This window comes from Bison bison, unplaced genomic scaffold, assembly GCF_000754665.1.
Source record: "Bison bison bison isolate TAMUID 2011002044 unplaced genomic scaffold, Bison_UMD1.0 scf7180017864221, whole genome shotgun sequence".
NCBI classification, from domain to species: domain Eukaryota; kingdom Metazoa; phylum Chordata; class Mammalia; order Artiodactyla; family Bovidae; genus Bison; species Bison bison.
The window spans coordinates 575568-592123 of NW_011494793.1; the positions used below are offsets into that span (position 1 = coordinate 575568).

General features: G+C 48.8%; 1 protein-coding gene across 8 annotated transcripts in view; it reads right to left on the reverse strand.

Moving 5' to 3' along the window:
• Positions 1 to 13025, reverse strand: part of EPS15L1 (epidermal growth factor receptor pathway substrate 15-like 1) — an 86471-nt gene extending 73446 nt beyond the window's left edge. For 2 of the 8 annotated variants that reach the window (XM_010845597.1, XM_010845594.1), the window contains exons 1-5: positions 5203 to 5411; positions 4913 to 5002; positions 4397 to 4444; positions 2510 to 2605; positions 1747 to 1809 (exon numbers count right to left, since the gene is read on the reverse strand). In XM_010845597.1, coding sequence (XP_010843899.1) covers positions 1747 to 1809; positions 2510 to 2605; positions 4397 to 4444; positions 4913 to 5002; positions 5203 to 5325 — 420 coding nt within the window. In that variant the 5' untranslated portion in view covers positions 5326 to 5411. The other 6 variants (XM_010845599.1, XM_010845600.1, XM_010845596.1 and 3 more) reach the window with 5 other exon arrangements.
• Between the last annotated feature and the right edge of the window lie 3531 nt (positions 13026 to 16556).

The following is a 16556-nucleotide window of genomic DNA, read 5'->3' on the forward strand; positions in this document are numbered from 1 at the left end:
AACCTGAAATCAGAACACAGGCAGACACTGAGCGCGCACCTCGCCGTCAGCACTGAGAAGCCCACCTCCCTGCATCTGCCTGGAGTGCGGCTTCTCCACAGATCTGTCAGACTTGCCGACTCTGGCTTCAGGAAGCCTGGGGACTTTCACAACAGAAAAGATCGCTAACAATGGTCACTGATCTCTGAAGGGACCCGAAGCTCTCTGCCCCATCACGGCACCATTCCTTCCCCAACTCCCCTCTTCAAGGCCTCACAGGCTCCTCAGTCACCAGCTCTTCTCTTGAGGACTCAACACAGCCCCTGCTGGAAAGAGGCTGAAATGGTCTGAGGAGTAATAAGAGCCCTTTAGAACCATCTTTCACAATGAAGCAGATGCTTTTCAAAGTAGATGCCATGCAACTGGACTACACAGAAAGAAATCCTTCGGAACTATGATCTCGGTTGGCAAAGTGCCTGATTTATCACAAAGGCAACTCCTTGCCCCGGGTCAGCTGAGGCCTCCCCGCCCTGTCCCTGCACAGACCTCTCCCCGGGGTTCCCTCCTTGAACCCTTCCAAGGGTCCAACCCTATAAAAAAGGACAAAACCACCTGGGCTGGGAGGTGTCTATTTTTTTTGAATTTACTTTTAATTGGAGGATAATCACTTTACAATGTGGCACTGGTTTCTGCCATACAACATGAATCAGCCGTAAGTATACATACACCCCTCCCTCGTAAGCCTCCCCCCGACACCCCACCCCAGCCCTCTGGGCCGTCGCAGAGCACCGAGCTTCCTGTGTCATACGCAGTTTGCCACTGGCTGGCTGCCTCACACACGGCAGTGCACACGGTCAAGGCCACTCTCCCAGCTAATCCACCCTCTCTTTCCTTCGCTCTGTCCACAAGCCTGTTCTCCACGTCTGCGTCTCTACCCCTGCCCTGCAAATAGGTTCATCAGTACCGTTTCTCTAGATTCCATACATATGCACTAATACATGACATCTGTTTCCCTCTTTCTGACTTACTTCACTCTGTGTAACAGGTTCTGGGTTCATACGCCTCACTTCAACTGAAGAGAGGTGTCTACTCGATAGCAGGACTGCTGTTAATGCTGGTATTTAAGCCAAATAAAACTGAGGCAACCTAACAACAGTGAGCTGGGAGGAATCTCACTGGGAGACCATCTGAGTCATACACAAATTGCCTTCAGGAGTAATTCTGCACTTATTAAGAGACACACCACTCATTTCTTTTCTTTCTAGAGGCAGTAAGACAGCTCTGTGGCCTTAACATCCTGTCTTTAAAAGAACACTATAAGTGGTGAGAGAAGTTTTTCAAAAAGAAATGACAGCAACAGAGAGAAAAGAACTGTAAAGCACAAACTGGCTGGAAATAAGGGAGAAAGCTATGAAGACATTTTGGAAGTCTTCAAGCTTCAGAGTTCGCACAATTTCTCCTTCTATCCTGATTAACCTACCGGGCAGCAAAATCACAGAACATGAGCCAGAAACACAAGGTATCCACTGTGAAATTTTCAGAATGCAACATCTCCCTGCCTAAGTAGGCAACAACACCCAATTACAGGAAAAGGTGATGGTTTTTTGCAAAAGACTCTAATTTGGAAAAGTATTTCAATCAAATTCTGTGGCACAGTCACTCTGAAACAAAGTGGATACAATCATCCTATGAAACGTGCTGAACGTCATAAATGACTAAAACAAATGCAAGTGAAAGACAGCTGTGGGGGCCTGGCCGGGCACTTACCCTCACAGCCCAGTGGGCCTCTGCAGAAGGCGCCGTGACCATGAGAGGACTGCTGCTGTCGTGCTGAGGAGAAAGAGAAAGACTCCACTGTAGCTGGCACCAAATTCTACTACAGGAGCATGTGTTCACTGTAAGGATATCCATTTCACAGTGCTTTCAAAAGGGAGAAAGATCTCAGAAAGTTAAACACAGAATTACCACATCACTCAGCAATTCTCCTCCTAGGTACAGACCCCAAAGAACTGAAAACAGGTATGCAAACAATTCCTTGTACATGAATTATTATGCCCACCAACAGACAAATGGATCAACAAAATGAGGCAGACCACAGAATGCAATCTTAATCGGTCATGAAAAGGCATGAAGTACTGACACATGCTACAAAGTGGATGAACCTTGAAAACATCATGCTGACTGAAAGAAACAAGATGCATGAGTCTATAAAACGCACAGAGATAGAAAGCAGACTAGTGGCTGCCAAGGGCTGGGGGCAGGGTTGGGGGCGGGCAGAATCGAGAATGATTACTTCATGGGTACACGGTTTTCTTTGGGGGACTATGACAATGTTCTAGAACAGACAGAGGTGATGGCTACACAATGCTGTGAATGCACTAAACAGCACCCAATGGTTCATTTTTAAAATCAATTTTAGATTATGTGAATCTCCCTGCAACTAAAAAAAAATTAAAAAGAGAGAGAAAAAACATGGAGAGAGAGAGACGAACAGATAAATTAGAGAAGCATGGAGGTCTCTGACACTTACAAATTTAGGCGGTGGCATGTTCAAATTCAGATTGCTCAAGGTAACCTCGTGGCCGCTCTGTGCGCAGGCGACTAGTCTCAGTGCAACATAGAAACCCTGCAAATCCAAGAGAGGGGGATGCGTGAACCCCGCCCAGCTGGCCGCAGTGGTGGAGGAGCTGTCTGCAGTCAGGGGCTGTGGGGGACGAGGGGTTTCATTTTGCTTCAGCAGGGGAGCCCACACATGTTCAAGTCTCATAGACTCCAGCAGAACCGGTCTCACCCTGGGAGCACTGTTTAAATGAATGTGCTAAAACAGACTTAGCCCATTGCTTTCTGAACGCTATAAAATTGCAAATAGGTATATTTTCAGAAACAATGAGCCCTCAACATTTAGGAAATGCTAGCGTGTACAGTTTTAAGTCTAAAGGGTGGTTCAACTATGCACTGACGTTTTAGAAATGGTTTGGAATAGACGCAGCTGTTTGGGACTTGACACTCATGATTCGGTGGGTCCCCCTGGCCTCGCTGAACAGAGTGTCCTGCGCTCACCCCCGCTCCTCAGCGGCCAGACGTGAACTTCATCTCCCACACAGGGACAAAGGGCCCGAACTAGGGGCCCTGCCTCCTCCTCACCCTCCTCCGAAGCGAAGACTGGCCATGCCACAGGCTTAGGGCACTTGTGCAGGATCACCTAGTTCTTCTAAATTGATCAACAGGCCTAAGAACATGGATTCTTTTTAAAGCTGTAAACACAATTATGGTTTTAAAATCTTCTTCATAGAAATGTGAGCACTAGAGCAGCCTTTCTCAGGCTGATGTCTACAGAATGTCTGTGTAGCATGTAGAGAAACGGGGACACCGGTAAAGTTAGAAGAACTGCACTCAGCAAAGATAACAGGGTTCTTGGGGCTTCTTTGGTGGTCCAGTGGTTAAGACTCCACACTCCCAATGCAGGGGGCAGGGGTCTGATCACTGGTCAGGGAGCTGTGATCCCACATGCCATGTGCTGCAGCCAAAAAATTTTTAAAAAGAGAAAACAGGGTTCATTCCCACAAAGGTCCTCTGACCCCTTAACACACAAGCGCGCTATGAACCTCAAGCAAGGGAGGAGCAGCGGATGGCGTTTACTCCACAGGTCGGATCACGGACAGTGATCCACACCCCTTGGAATAGAGTTTGGGGAAAGACTGAACTAAATTAAAACATGACCAGTTAAAAATCATAAGTACTAGCTTCCCAGGTGGTGCAGTGGTGAAGAATCCAACTGCCAATACACAAAAAGTCTCAAGTACTCTAACATTCCACTTACGGAATATTCTCAAAATGACGGGATTCCATCACAGAAGGAACCAGCGGCTGCCAGGGTTCAGGGTGTGACGCCCAGTGGGCAGCATGAGGAGGGTTCTTCGGGGGCAGTGAGAATGTTCTAATCCTGACAGTGGCAGTGGTTACTTGAATCTATGCAAGTGATACAATTACACAGAATTCTATACACCAGAGACCAAAACCACACCAAAGTGCCTATGAACGTGGTCAGCTCCGGGTTAGGCCTCTGGTCTGGCGTCACGCAGACCTGAGCACAGTGCTTCGGGAGAGCAGGGGAAGGACACACGAGAACAATCTCAACTATTTTCTGCAACTTCCCTGACAGAACATTTGGAAAACATGTGAATCACTTGTAACCACACAAAATATTAAAAAGATTACGCTAACCAGGAAACACGGCTCCAAGAGTTCAAGAGGCCTTTATTTTGAAATGAACCCTCGCCACTGTAATAGTCTGACGGCCCCATTTATGTCTGGTGACACTTGTCAGTGGCGACAACAAGGGAGGAAGTGCAGAGGTGACCTGGCCTGGGGGCTCTGGCCCAGCCCCTCCACTGACCCGGTGTGTACGTGTATGTACCTGTTTGTCCAAGTACCCTTTACCTTCTGGGTCGGCCAAGTCCCATATCTGTGGAAACACAAAAGGGCTCATGAGTGTGACCGCCGATCATTTCCTCAGCAAACAGGAGCCATCGTCGCCACTCACCTATACATGTGAGCCTTATGTATAGGTCCCAGCAGCCAGACTCAGACGAGGTGAACGGCCTGGACCCCTCCCTCTCCCCTGCACACAGCAGGCAGCAGCACAGTCCAGAGAACTCCCAAGGCTACCAGGCTCCAAGGCCAACGTAAGTCCATAGCTAAGACCCCAAGAGGGCTCAGGCCCCTTGTCTGCTGCTACCCAAGCAAAGGGGGACAGCAACCATTAAGGCATTTGCATCCACCCGTTACAGCCCCAAGAGGTTCGCAGTGGCCAGCCCGCTTCCCAAGAGGAGTACAGACCCCACGAAGAGGGGTCTGCACAGGCCAGTGTTCACCTGCCAGGGGAGCCCTGAGGGTGGTCGCAGAAGAGAAATCGCTATCGTTCATCACCTACCTTCCCAAGGATAATGTCTGAGAGTCCAGACTTCTTTAGAAAAAGTGCAGCTTCACTCGCCCCAACTCGCCCTGTGTATGCTGGGTCTACCTGGAATTGGGGAGCAACACTTGAGATAAGGCTTTGGCAGCCGAGCAGCAGGTAAAGCAACACCCGTGACACTGGCTGCTAGCTGACAGCTGGGAAACAGAAAGGGAGGGAAGACCTCTCTGGGTTGCAATTCACAGCTGGGGGTTTCCAAGTCATTCCCTCTCCAAGCTCAATCCAGAAAGACACTAGTGAAAACTTACCTGCTTGTAGTAAGACTCATATAATGGATTTCCAGCGGGAATCTGTAAACAAAACCACAGACATTGGTCAAATGTGGACACAAAGCCTCTCTTTAAAAAAAGTGTCATCCCCAAATCTGTCATCACCAAAATACATAAATATTAAAATCAAAATGTAGGCACTTTAAATGTCCTCTCTACATAGACTCCCTGGAGGAGGAAATGGCAACCCACTCCAGTGTTCTTACCTGGGAAATCTCATGGACAGAGGAGCCTGTCAGGCTCCAGTCCATGGGGTTGCAAGGAGTCAGACACGACTGAGCGACTTAACAACAAAAAACACAGACTGCAGTTTATTCTCAGACAGACATCTCACACTTCCTCAGTTTAGAAAAAGGAAATGCTAATGCTCTCAAATAAGTCCTGACTCCAACACAAACCAGGCGGTTGTTCAGGAAGGAGTTCGTTTCGATTCACTGACCGATGGGATTTCGGTGCGTCCAGGAGCTCACGGGGAACAGACACCATTATCCCTTGAGACTGTTCTCTGGCTCCAGAACCGGAACAGGAGTCTCCGCAAGTCACCATGAATCACCAGTCACACCAGCTTCAGACTGGTTTCCCTGCTCCAAGGCTTATCCCCACCCATCTGGTCTTCCTCCGGCCACCCACCCGAAGGACTGGGCAAAAAGGCACTGACCAGCCCCAGGCACCAGGAAAGACGTGGCCAGTGACAGCTCCCACTAGGACAGGCAGGAAGTTCAAAGTCCTCAGCTTGGCACGGAAGACACTCCATGTTCCGGCCATCAGATTTCCTAAGATGCTGCTGTTCAGAGAAGATAACCACCTGATCTACAGTCAAGAGGCTAATTGAGACACGCCTGGATTCAGCTTGGTGGAGGCCAAACCCTCACACATCCAACAGTGTCTGTGGTCTCTTTCCAACCTCAGCCAGTCGCTCCCCCAGTGACGAGATCTGCGGGAGTGTGCCAGCAGGGGCAGGAATTCAGCACCTCTAAGGAGACTCTTGAAAGTCCCTTGGACTGAAAGGAGATCCAACCAGTCCATTCTGAAGGAGATCAGCCCTGGGATTTCTTTGGAAGGAATGATGCTAAAGCTGAAACTCCAGTACTTTGGCCACCTCATGCGAAGAGTTGACTCATTGGAAAAGACTCTGATGCTGGGAGGGATTGGGGGCAGGAGGAAAAGGGGACGACAGAGGATGAGATGGCTGGATGGCATCACTGACTCGATGGACGTGAGTCTGAGTGAACTCTGGGAGTCGGTGATGGACAGGGAGGCCTGGCGTGCTGCGATTCATGGGGTGGCAAAGAGTCGGACACAACTGAGCGACTGAACTGAACTGAACTGAAGGTGCTGGCTGTAAAGGCTCTTACACGTGTTGGTCTTTTATTGTGTGAAAGGAAAAAAGCGGGACACCGCAAAGGTGCTATTGACTTAGGGAGCTGAGAAAAGCGAAGAAAACAACATTATGCTTAATCGTATGGAAGAACAGGTGTATAAACAGCTAAAGAGAAGAACGCCAGGAAAAATGAGTCCCGGATGACAGTGCTCATTTTAAAAGTCTTCAAACACTGTTGTGCAATTTTTCATAATGAATAAAACGGGGGAGGTGGGTTTGTTTCAGCTACAATCACTGACTTGAACCAGCCCAAGGCTTGCATACTACTGTGTAGTAAAGAGTCACCTCAGTTTAAAAATAATGCCCAGGTTACGGTCAGCTTCTCTGGGGGATGGCAACACCTGCAAACACAGGAAGAAGTGAAAGTACAAGAAGAGCAGCAGCAGAGGATGGAAATAGAAGAAAAGGAGCACAGAGGCCTGAACGGAGGCAGAGGAGAGTCAGAACGAAAGAAAGGGGGGAGTCCTGGGAAGGCAGACGGAGAGGGGCAGCGCAATGTGGAAAGGAGTCCTGGGAAGGCAGACGGAGAGGGGCAGCGCAATGTGGAAAAGCCAGAAACGGGACTTCCCCGGTGGCCCAGTGGCCAAGACCCCACTTTCCCGATGCAGAAGCCCACAGTTCAGTCCCTGGTCAGGGCACCATTCCCCGCACGCCGTAGCTAAGACTTCCCTCAAGCTGCACCTAAGACCCGCTGCAGCCAAAATGAATACATAAATATTTTTAAAATATACTGCTATGTGATACAGGTATCTTAAAAAAAAAAGGCAAGACAGGAGGGTAAAGACCGATGCTTGAGAAAGAAAAGACGACACCACAGGAAGAAACGAAGAGCTAAGGGGGCTTCCCGGACAGCCCAGCGGTTAGGACTTGGTGCTCTCATTGCCGTGGGCCCAGGGTCAAGCTCTGGTCAGGGAATTCAGATTCGGCAAGCAGTGTGGCACGGCCGGAAAAAAAGCTAAGTGTACAGCAGCTACAGCAACTCCCAGGATGGCAGCTTCCTCCCGCCCTGGGCCCTTGCAGATACCATTCTGGGAGAGGCTGTCCCCCTTAGCTTCTAATGACTTAGACAGTAGTGACCACCATCACACCCTGTTTGATTGCCAGAATTTAAAATTCCACATGAAATCACAGAATTCAACAGCAAAAAAACAAACAACCCACTATGACTTGAAGTCTTCATATGCCTATGAAGAAATAGGCAGAGGATCTGAACAGACACTTTTCCCAAGAAAATATTACAGATGACCAATAGGCATGTGAAAAGACACGCAACATCACTAATCATCAGGGCAAGGCAAATAAAAACTACAGTATCCCACCTCACACTGGGTAGAAAGGCTAGCATCAAAAAGATTAAAAAGTAACAAGCATTGGTGAGGGTGTGGGGAAAAGGGAACCCTTGAACACTGTTGGTGGGTCTAAGTGGCTACGGCTGCTATCAAAGACAATACGGAGAGTTCTCAGAAAATTAAAAACAGAACTACCATGCGATCCAGCAATTTCACTGCTGGGTGCTTATCCAAAGGAAATGAAAACACTAACTCAAAGGAGAACAAACAAACAAACACCTCCATGGCCACAGCGGCACTGTTTACAACAGCCAAGACCTGGGAGCAACCTAAATATTTACTTACTGATGGCTGAATGGATAAAGAAGGCGTGGTGTGTACACACACATTCAGAGGAACACTATTCAGTCCTTAAAGAAGGAGGTCTTGCCATTTGTGACAACGTGGATGAACCCTGAGGGCATTATGCTAAGTGAAATAAGTTAAACAGGGAAAGACAATCTCACTTGTACGTGGATCTGAAAAACAAAAAGCCAAACCCACAGACACAGAGAACAGAAGGGTGGTTGCCAGAGGTGGGAAGGGCGGGGGCGGGGCGGGGGGGGGGGGGCAAAATGGGTAAAGGTAGAAACTTCTCAGGATAGAATACGTTAGTTAATAACATTGTGTTGTATACTGAAAGTTACTAAGAGGACATCTTAAAAGTTCTCATCACAAGAAAAGAAACTTTATAACTATATGTGGTGATGGGTGTTAAGTATTGTGATCATTTCACAACATGAATAACAAATAACAAATCATCACATTGTACAGGTGAGACTAACATAATGTTATATAGGTCAACTGCAATCTCAATTTAAACTAATTAACTAATTAAAAGTCTACATGCTCTCCAAACACATCACCCCGGAGGAATAAGGCCAAGTGAGGAAGCAGAGTCAGGCCGGCTGTTTGTGACCTCTCAGTAAAGGTGATGGTGCTGGGTCCCGATAGTACATCATGTGCTTGTGGCTCACAGGAGCAGAATGCAAGACCCTAGGGACCACCCCCCCCAACCTGGAAAAAGGTCCCCTTGCTGCCAGCAATCGGAGAGGCATGGCTCTGAAATGAATTTCCAGTGGTATTTTTTTAAGATCTCATGGTAGGCAGGAGAGAGGTTTCTAAGCTACTGTGATTCCAATGAAAAACAGAGTTACGGTATTTGGAGCACCAAGGGTTAATAACTGTCTCAAACTTCCCAAATGCTTCCGAATCAGATCCACGATCAGGAGAAACAAGACCCCAAATAGTCCAGAAAAGGCCCTGAAGCCCCAGGCTCCGAAGCCTGGACTGTCAGTGCTAAGGACTCCGCTCATAGGCAATCTGTACTCAGAAGTCGATCCCAAATGACCTACAACTAATGGAAAACCACAGAGTATGCGTCACTCATTCCTCACTAAATACAGGGATCTGTCTGGGTAACCTGGAACAATGACGGCAGTTAAGAGGTTCTGATTTAATTACACACACGTCAGCCACTACATATGCAGAAGGGGGCGGGAAAGGGGAAACATCGGCAGATCTAACTGGCACTTCCTCTTACCACACAACTTCCCCCCAGGAACAGTGGAGTCATGCCTGCCAGCTGCCCGATACATGACTGCAACAGAACTGACGACAAACGCCTCGAAGCCTCGAGCCCCTGGACGCCAGGCAGACACTGTGGACACCAACAGCTCGCTGCGGGCGGCCACGCTGCAGGACAGAGCCCCTGAGTGCTGAGAGTGGGCGCCAGAGCCGCCCACCTCTGCCCAACCCCGAGTGAGGCCAGGGCAAAGGTAGAAAGGGAACAGGCCAGGGGACAAGGCCTTCAGTGTTCAGAGGCTGCGGACGGCTCAGAGATGGCTTCAAGAACGGAAGTCAGACAGAGTCTGTGCAGCAGGGCATTCTCCTCCACCAGCCCAGGGTGCTAAGAGGCCATCTTTGACTCTGAATTATTCACTGACATTCAGTATAACTTTCACTTTGGGGACTTTCCTGTTGGTCCAGTGGCGAAGACTCTGTGCTCCCAATGCAGGGGTCCTGGGTTCAAACCCTGGTCAGGGAACTAGATCCCACATGCCACAACTAAGACTTGGCACACCCAAATAAATACAAAACCTGTGAATCTGATCTTTCAGCTGGTCTCCTAAAATACTAAGAAAAGTTCCCAGGGCCTCTTCACTGTCTCCTCCAGCCCAGAAGTGAAAGTTGGTCAGTCGTGTCTGACTCTTTGCAACCACGGACTATACAGTCTATGGAATTCTCCAGGCCAGAATACTGGAGTGGGTAGACTTTCCCTTCTCCAGGGGATCTTCCCAACCCAGGGATCGAACCCAGGTCTCCCGCATTGCAGGTGGATTCTTTAACAGCTGAGCCACAGGGAAGCCCAAGAGGCACTGTACAAATGGGGAGACAGGCAGGGGAACACAGCAGGGAACAAGCTCACATCCTTCTACTGGGAGGCCTTTAAAACTCCACAGTTCATGCAAGTGTGTGTAATTTTAACACCTGGGGAAAAGCAGCTTCAGATGAGGAACATGGCAGTACTGCTTTGGAGGGGAAGCCCTGAGGACTGGGCTTCCTAATCCTCTCAGGACTGAGTCCATCAGCTCCGATTCCTGCTTTCATACAGGGCAGGAGCTCTTCTGCAAAACAAAATCCTGATCGCTCGCCTTGCTTGCTTCAAAACATTTGTTACGTAAACACATTTTCATTTTTAAACTTTTAGAAAAAAGTATTTATAATCCTTGATCTGATAAACAGTCCATCACACTTACTGAATGCTCACTGTTTTCTATCCAGTATCTCATTTAATTGTTTCCAACAGTGCTACAGGGCAGATGCTACTGTTTGCCCCCATATATGGGTGAAGGGACCGAAGTTACCTTGCCCGGGGTCACACAGCCCAGGAGTGATGGAGTCAGAGGAGCCCCAGGCCCTGGGACACAAACCCACTCTGCACTCTGCAAAAGCAGCCAGGGCATGACAGAGCTGGACACAGGCCTGCACAACCTCCTGTGCACGCTCGCCCGAGAAGACGCAAACACGTGACTGTGTCGTGGTAGGCTGCAGTCCACGGACGTGGTCAAAGTGCACCACTTGACTTCAGCACAAGAACTGACTTAAAAACCAGGGCAGCCTGCCATTTCCTCAGGAACACTGAGACTCCGTAATGGCCATATTTTTCAAAGCTATTGCTAAGTTCTGCAGGAAGTTAGGCGCATACTACCAGAAGACATCCCTGTGTGAGTGCCTACTTGGAAAACCAGATGCTGAGACCAAAACAGGACTAGAGAAGTGCTCACTTGATAATCCCTGCATTTCGCCTTCCTCTTAAGTTCCCCCGGTGGTGTGCACAACCATCCCCCTGGCAGTGTCCACAACCATCAGCCCGGCAGTGTGTACAACCATCACCCCACCCCGGCTATGTGCACAACCATCACCCCGGCTGTGTGCACAACCATCACCCCACCCCGGCTATGTGCACAACCATCACCCCGGCTGTGTGCACAACCATCACCCCACCCCGGCTGTGTGCACAACCGTCACCCCACCCCAGCTGTGTGCACAACCGTCACCCCACCCCGGCGGTGTGCACAACCATCCCCCTGGCTGTGTGTACAGCCCTCCAGGCAGGCCAGCCCACACTCTGCAGGCAAGGAAACCAGGATATAACTCAGTAGCTCTCACAGAGCTTCAGCAAACACTGGGGCATCCTGAACCTCCCTGAAACTGACAGCTCCCTCCATCTGCTGGATCCGAGGCCTCTAAGCCAGAGCTAAGGTGAACACTGCAGGAAGAACTGAGACAGGAGAAAGAGCCTTCATAAATCTTGAGGAAAGAGATATCCCAATTTTAAAAAACTAGCCAAGGATAAGAAAAAGGTGATTCTGAAAGAAGGGATGCAGCAAAGTTAGGGGAGATGTTCAGTTGAGAGACTGCAAAATGGAAGGAAATGCCAGTATTTGCTCTCAGGCTGGCAAAGGTGCAAACACGACCCGGGCCCTGCCAGTGGGAAGATTCAGTGGGTGGAGGGGTTTTCTGAGGCCAGCGCAACATGCGGTACACGTGCATGCCCCCACATGCAGGTCTAACATGATTCCAAGTCTTCATTGATACAGATGTGATTACTCTAAAATTTATACAGAAAGGCAAAGGAACTAAGCTAGAACAATGTTGCAAAGGAATAGAGTGGGAGGACTCTGTCCACCGGATTCCAAGGCTTGCTACAAAGCTCCAGTAATCCAGACAGCGTGGCACTGATGGTGCTAAAGACACACAAAACCGTGGAACACAACAGCAAGCCCAGAAGCAGACCCACGTAGATATGCCCAAGTGACTTCTGACAAAGGTGCCAAAGCCAGCTAGGAGGAAAGAGGCCCATGTCCACAAGGGTGCTGGAGCGACTGGTCATCCTCCAGAGGAAGAAAAGGAGCCTGGAGACATTAAGTCTCCCACTTTCTACAAAATGAATTCCAAAGGGATCACAAGCTTAAATGTAAAGCCAGAAAACTTTCAGAAAACAACAAAGGAGAAAATATTCAGGACTGGGGGCTGGGGAGAGAGTTCAGACGTGCCACCAAAAGGCTGATTCAAAAGAAAAAAAAAAAAGGAAATCGATAAACTGGACCTCAGTTTATACGATTTAAATTTCAAATGTTTGATCTATGAAAGACTCTGATAAGTGGATGCAAAGACAAGCCACAGACTAGAAGGAAATACTGCTGACCCTTGAACACTGACTGTGGAGGTTAGGGCACCCACCCTCTGCACAGGTGAAAATCCAAGTGTAACTTACAGTCAGCCCTCTATACACAGCTCCTCTGTTCCACATCTGTGGAGTCAACCAAACTCGGATCAAGTAGTGCTTGACTGTAGCACACACTTACTTAAAAAAAAAAAACTTTTAAAAAATAAAGAAAAAGAGGCCACTCCTTCAGGGCTGGCCTGCTCAAGAAAGTAAAAAGAAAAGAAAAAATTCACATATAAGTGGACCTGCACAGTTCAAACCTGTGTTGTTCAAGGGTAACTATTTGCAAATCACATATCCAACAAAGGACTGGTACCCGGAATACATAAAGTAAAAGTGAAAGTGTAAGTTGCTCAGTCGTGTCCGACTTTGCGACCCCGTGGACTGTAGCCTGCCGCGTTCCTCTGTCCGTGGAATTCTGCAGGCGAGAATACTGGAGTGGGTAGCCATGCCCTTCTCCAGGGGATCTTCCCGACCCAGGGATCAAACATGGGTGCCCCACATTGCAGGCAGATTCTTTACCATCTGGGTCACCACAGAAGCCAGGAAGGAATACATAAAGAACTCTCAAAACTCAACAACACAAAAAGGAACCAATTCAATGAGAACATGAGCAAAGACATGAAGGGACATTTCACTAACGGGATGTACAGATGGCAAATATGGACATGAAAAGATGGTCAGTACACCTTCAGCGGCCAAGTGCAAATTAAAAACCGCAGTGACAGGGAGCCATATTCAATATACTGTGAGAATCCTAGACTGGAAAAGAATCTGAGAAGTTAGATTTATAACTGAACCACTTTTCTGTGTATCTGAAACTAACCCAATATTGCAAATCAACCATACTTCAAGTAAAAAAAAAAAAATTCTCTTGAAAAACCACAGTATGAGGCCACCACACAGCTACCAAAACGACTAAAACAGCAAACAGTGACGCTGGTGAGCATGCAGAGAAACTAGGTCACTTCTACATTGCTGGTGGGAATGTAAAAAAGTGAAATTACTCTGGAAAACAGCCTGGCATGCAGTTTCTTAAAAAAAAAAAAACTAGACGTGCAACTGTCACAGACCAGCAACTATCCTAGGCATTCAGAGACACAAAGATTTAAATTCACAGAATATCCTGGACTCAAAGCTGAGTGCAGCTTTATTACTAACAGTCTCGCAATACTGAAAACACGCCAGACCTCCTTCAGTGGGTTTTTGCTCTAATGGACCATGGTCCCACAGCACCGTGGAATACTACCTGGCAATGAAAAGGAATCCACTCCGGGCAGACACAACAACCCAGCAGGATCTCCAGAGCACTACTGTAGTGGTGGCTGTTTAGTTGCTCAGTCCTGTTCGACTCTTTGCGACCCCATGGACTGCAGCCCACCAGGCTCCTCTGTCCATTCCCAGGCAAGAACACTGGAGTGGGGTGCCATCTCTTTCTCCAGGGGATCTTCCTGACCCAGGGATCAAACCCACGTCTCCTGCATTGGCAGGTGGATTCTCTACCACCGAGCCCCCAGGGAAGCCCCCGGAGCGCTATACTGATGGAAAAGGCCAGTCTCCAAAGGCTCCATACTGTATGAGTCCACTGCACATAATCAAGTGCTAAGATTACAGAAAGGAACAGATCGGTAGTTGCCAAGGGTTAAGGAAGGAACGGGGTAGGAGGGAAGAGGGTGTGGCAGTAAAAGGGCAACCAGAGAGATCCCTGTGGGGATGGAGCTGTTCTGCATCTAACTGTGGAGCACATGACTTTCTGGTCAGGACGCTGTCCTGCACGCGTGCTCAGTCGCTCAGTCGTGTCCAACTCTGTGCAACCCTACAGACTGTAGCCCGCTGGGCTCCTCTGTCCGTGGGTATTCTCCAGGCAGGAATGCTGGAGTGGACTGCCACCAAACTTAAAAAATTTTAAAAAGAGACTCAGGAGATTTCACAACCAAATGCAAGATGATATTTTTAGATAATTAGGGAAATTTGAATTATGGACTGGTATCAGATAATACTAAGCAATCCTTATTGTTTTCTGTCGTGGTAGGGCACGGCAGGGATGTAAAAGAAAACAGTCTCAACTACTACAGGTGCATATTGAAATATGATTTTTTAATTTTTTTTTTTTTTTTTGCTGCTCTGAGGCCTTCAAAGCCACATGCAAACTTCTTAGTTGCAGTATGTGTGATTTAGTTCCCTGACCTGAGACCATTCCAGGCGCCCTGAATTGGGAGTGCAGAGTCTTAGCCATTGGACCATCAGGGAAGTCTCGAAATATGGTTTCTAAGGTGAAAACAAACTTGGGTAAAGATATTTGCAAAATGTTGGCCTCTGTTGTGAACTGGTGGTGAGTACATGAGAGTTCATTAAATTCTTCCCTCTGCTTTTAGTGTGTTTAAAGTTTTCATATAACTAAAGACCAACATTTGATGCGTTTCTGCTCTGGCAAGGATTTTCATGGTACAAGCTGCTTCAGGTTCAAGTGTGATAAATGAAGAACAGCTTCACCACTGGCAGGATCGTGCTTTTGCCAAATAATAAAATCCAGAATTTCTTTAACACACAACCCCAGGGATTCAGTGATGATCAGATATGCCAGAAGGCAGAAGGGCAAGAAGGTTGGATCCGTGTGCCCTTCTTGCGGGCAGGGACTGCAGCCGACAGCGAAGGCCTAAAGCAGTCAGTAACTGGTTAAGCCGATAAATGAATCACCGTGTATCCTGGGACAGAATACCATCCAACAGTAAAAACGGCCCAGGCAGAACATCTATGAAGCCTGCTTAAGTGAAAAGGGCCCAGAGCAGAAGGCCGGTGATGACCCAGCTGGCAAGCACACAGCAGCCACGTGCACGGGATCTGCACCTGGTGGGACGGACACACACGTGTGCAATGATCCTTCCCCGTGAACGGGGGCCTCCCCTGGCTTTCTGAGTTATCCAGTTAACACACACTGCTTTTAGGACAGAAAAGGGAAAAGGAGACGTGGAAGGTGAGGGATCTGAAGGAAGACACGATTCTCCCTGGAGACCCAAATGACACCACGATGAAGGACCACGAAAGGGCACGCCCGCCATGTGGCACAGAAGGCAGGGCCTCCCTGCGACCCATGCAGACCTCGGGGGAGTTACATTTATAGTCCCGGCCTGCAAGGAGACTCCCCAGGTGGCACAGAGGTAAAGCCTCCGCCTCAGTGCAGGAGAGGCAGGAAATTCAGGTTCGATCCCTGGGTGAGGAAGATCCCCTGGAGAAGGAAATGACAACCCACTCCAGTATTCTTGCCTGGACAATTCCATGAATAGAAGAGCCTGGCGGGCTGCGGTCCATGGGGTTGCAAAAAGTCGGACAAGAATGAGCAACTGAGCACATACACACAAGGAGAACCATGGAGCAGGAGCGTTCAGAACGATCAGACACACCGCAGAGCCTCAGGGTGAACAAGGCAGGCAGGGGGAGTTCAGGGCGAGAAGCCATCTGGAGGAACACAGAATCAAGGTGTGACAGCTTCCACGCTCCTGGGAGACCAGAGCTCTCCGCCCCATCTACCAGAAATGGAAGGGAGAGAGGAACAAAGTCACTGGAGGCCACCTCTGGCTCCAACACACTGATCCATGTGGGATGCAGGACCTACGCGGAGCCCCGACCTTCCCCAAGAAAGCCTCTGCCCACACCTCTTGGCAGGTCTTCCCATCACCAGGGGAAGCAGAACCACACAGAGGTCAAGGGTGCCACCACACACGTAGACTCAAGGCCAACCCCACCACTGGGACGCCATGCCACCCTGGGTGAGAGGGTAACAGGCAGGAAGGCCGGGGGTCTCCAAGTGGAGGAAATAGGCTGCAAGTGTCAGACATTTTTCTCTCTCTTAATCGGCAGGAGGAAACAAACTAGCGATATTTTTCCTTCTCTA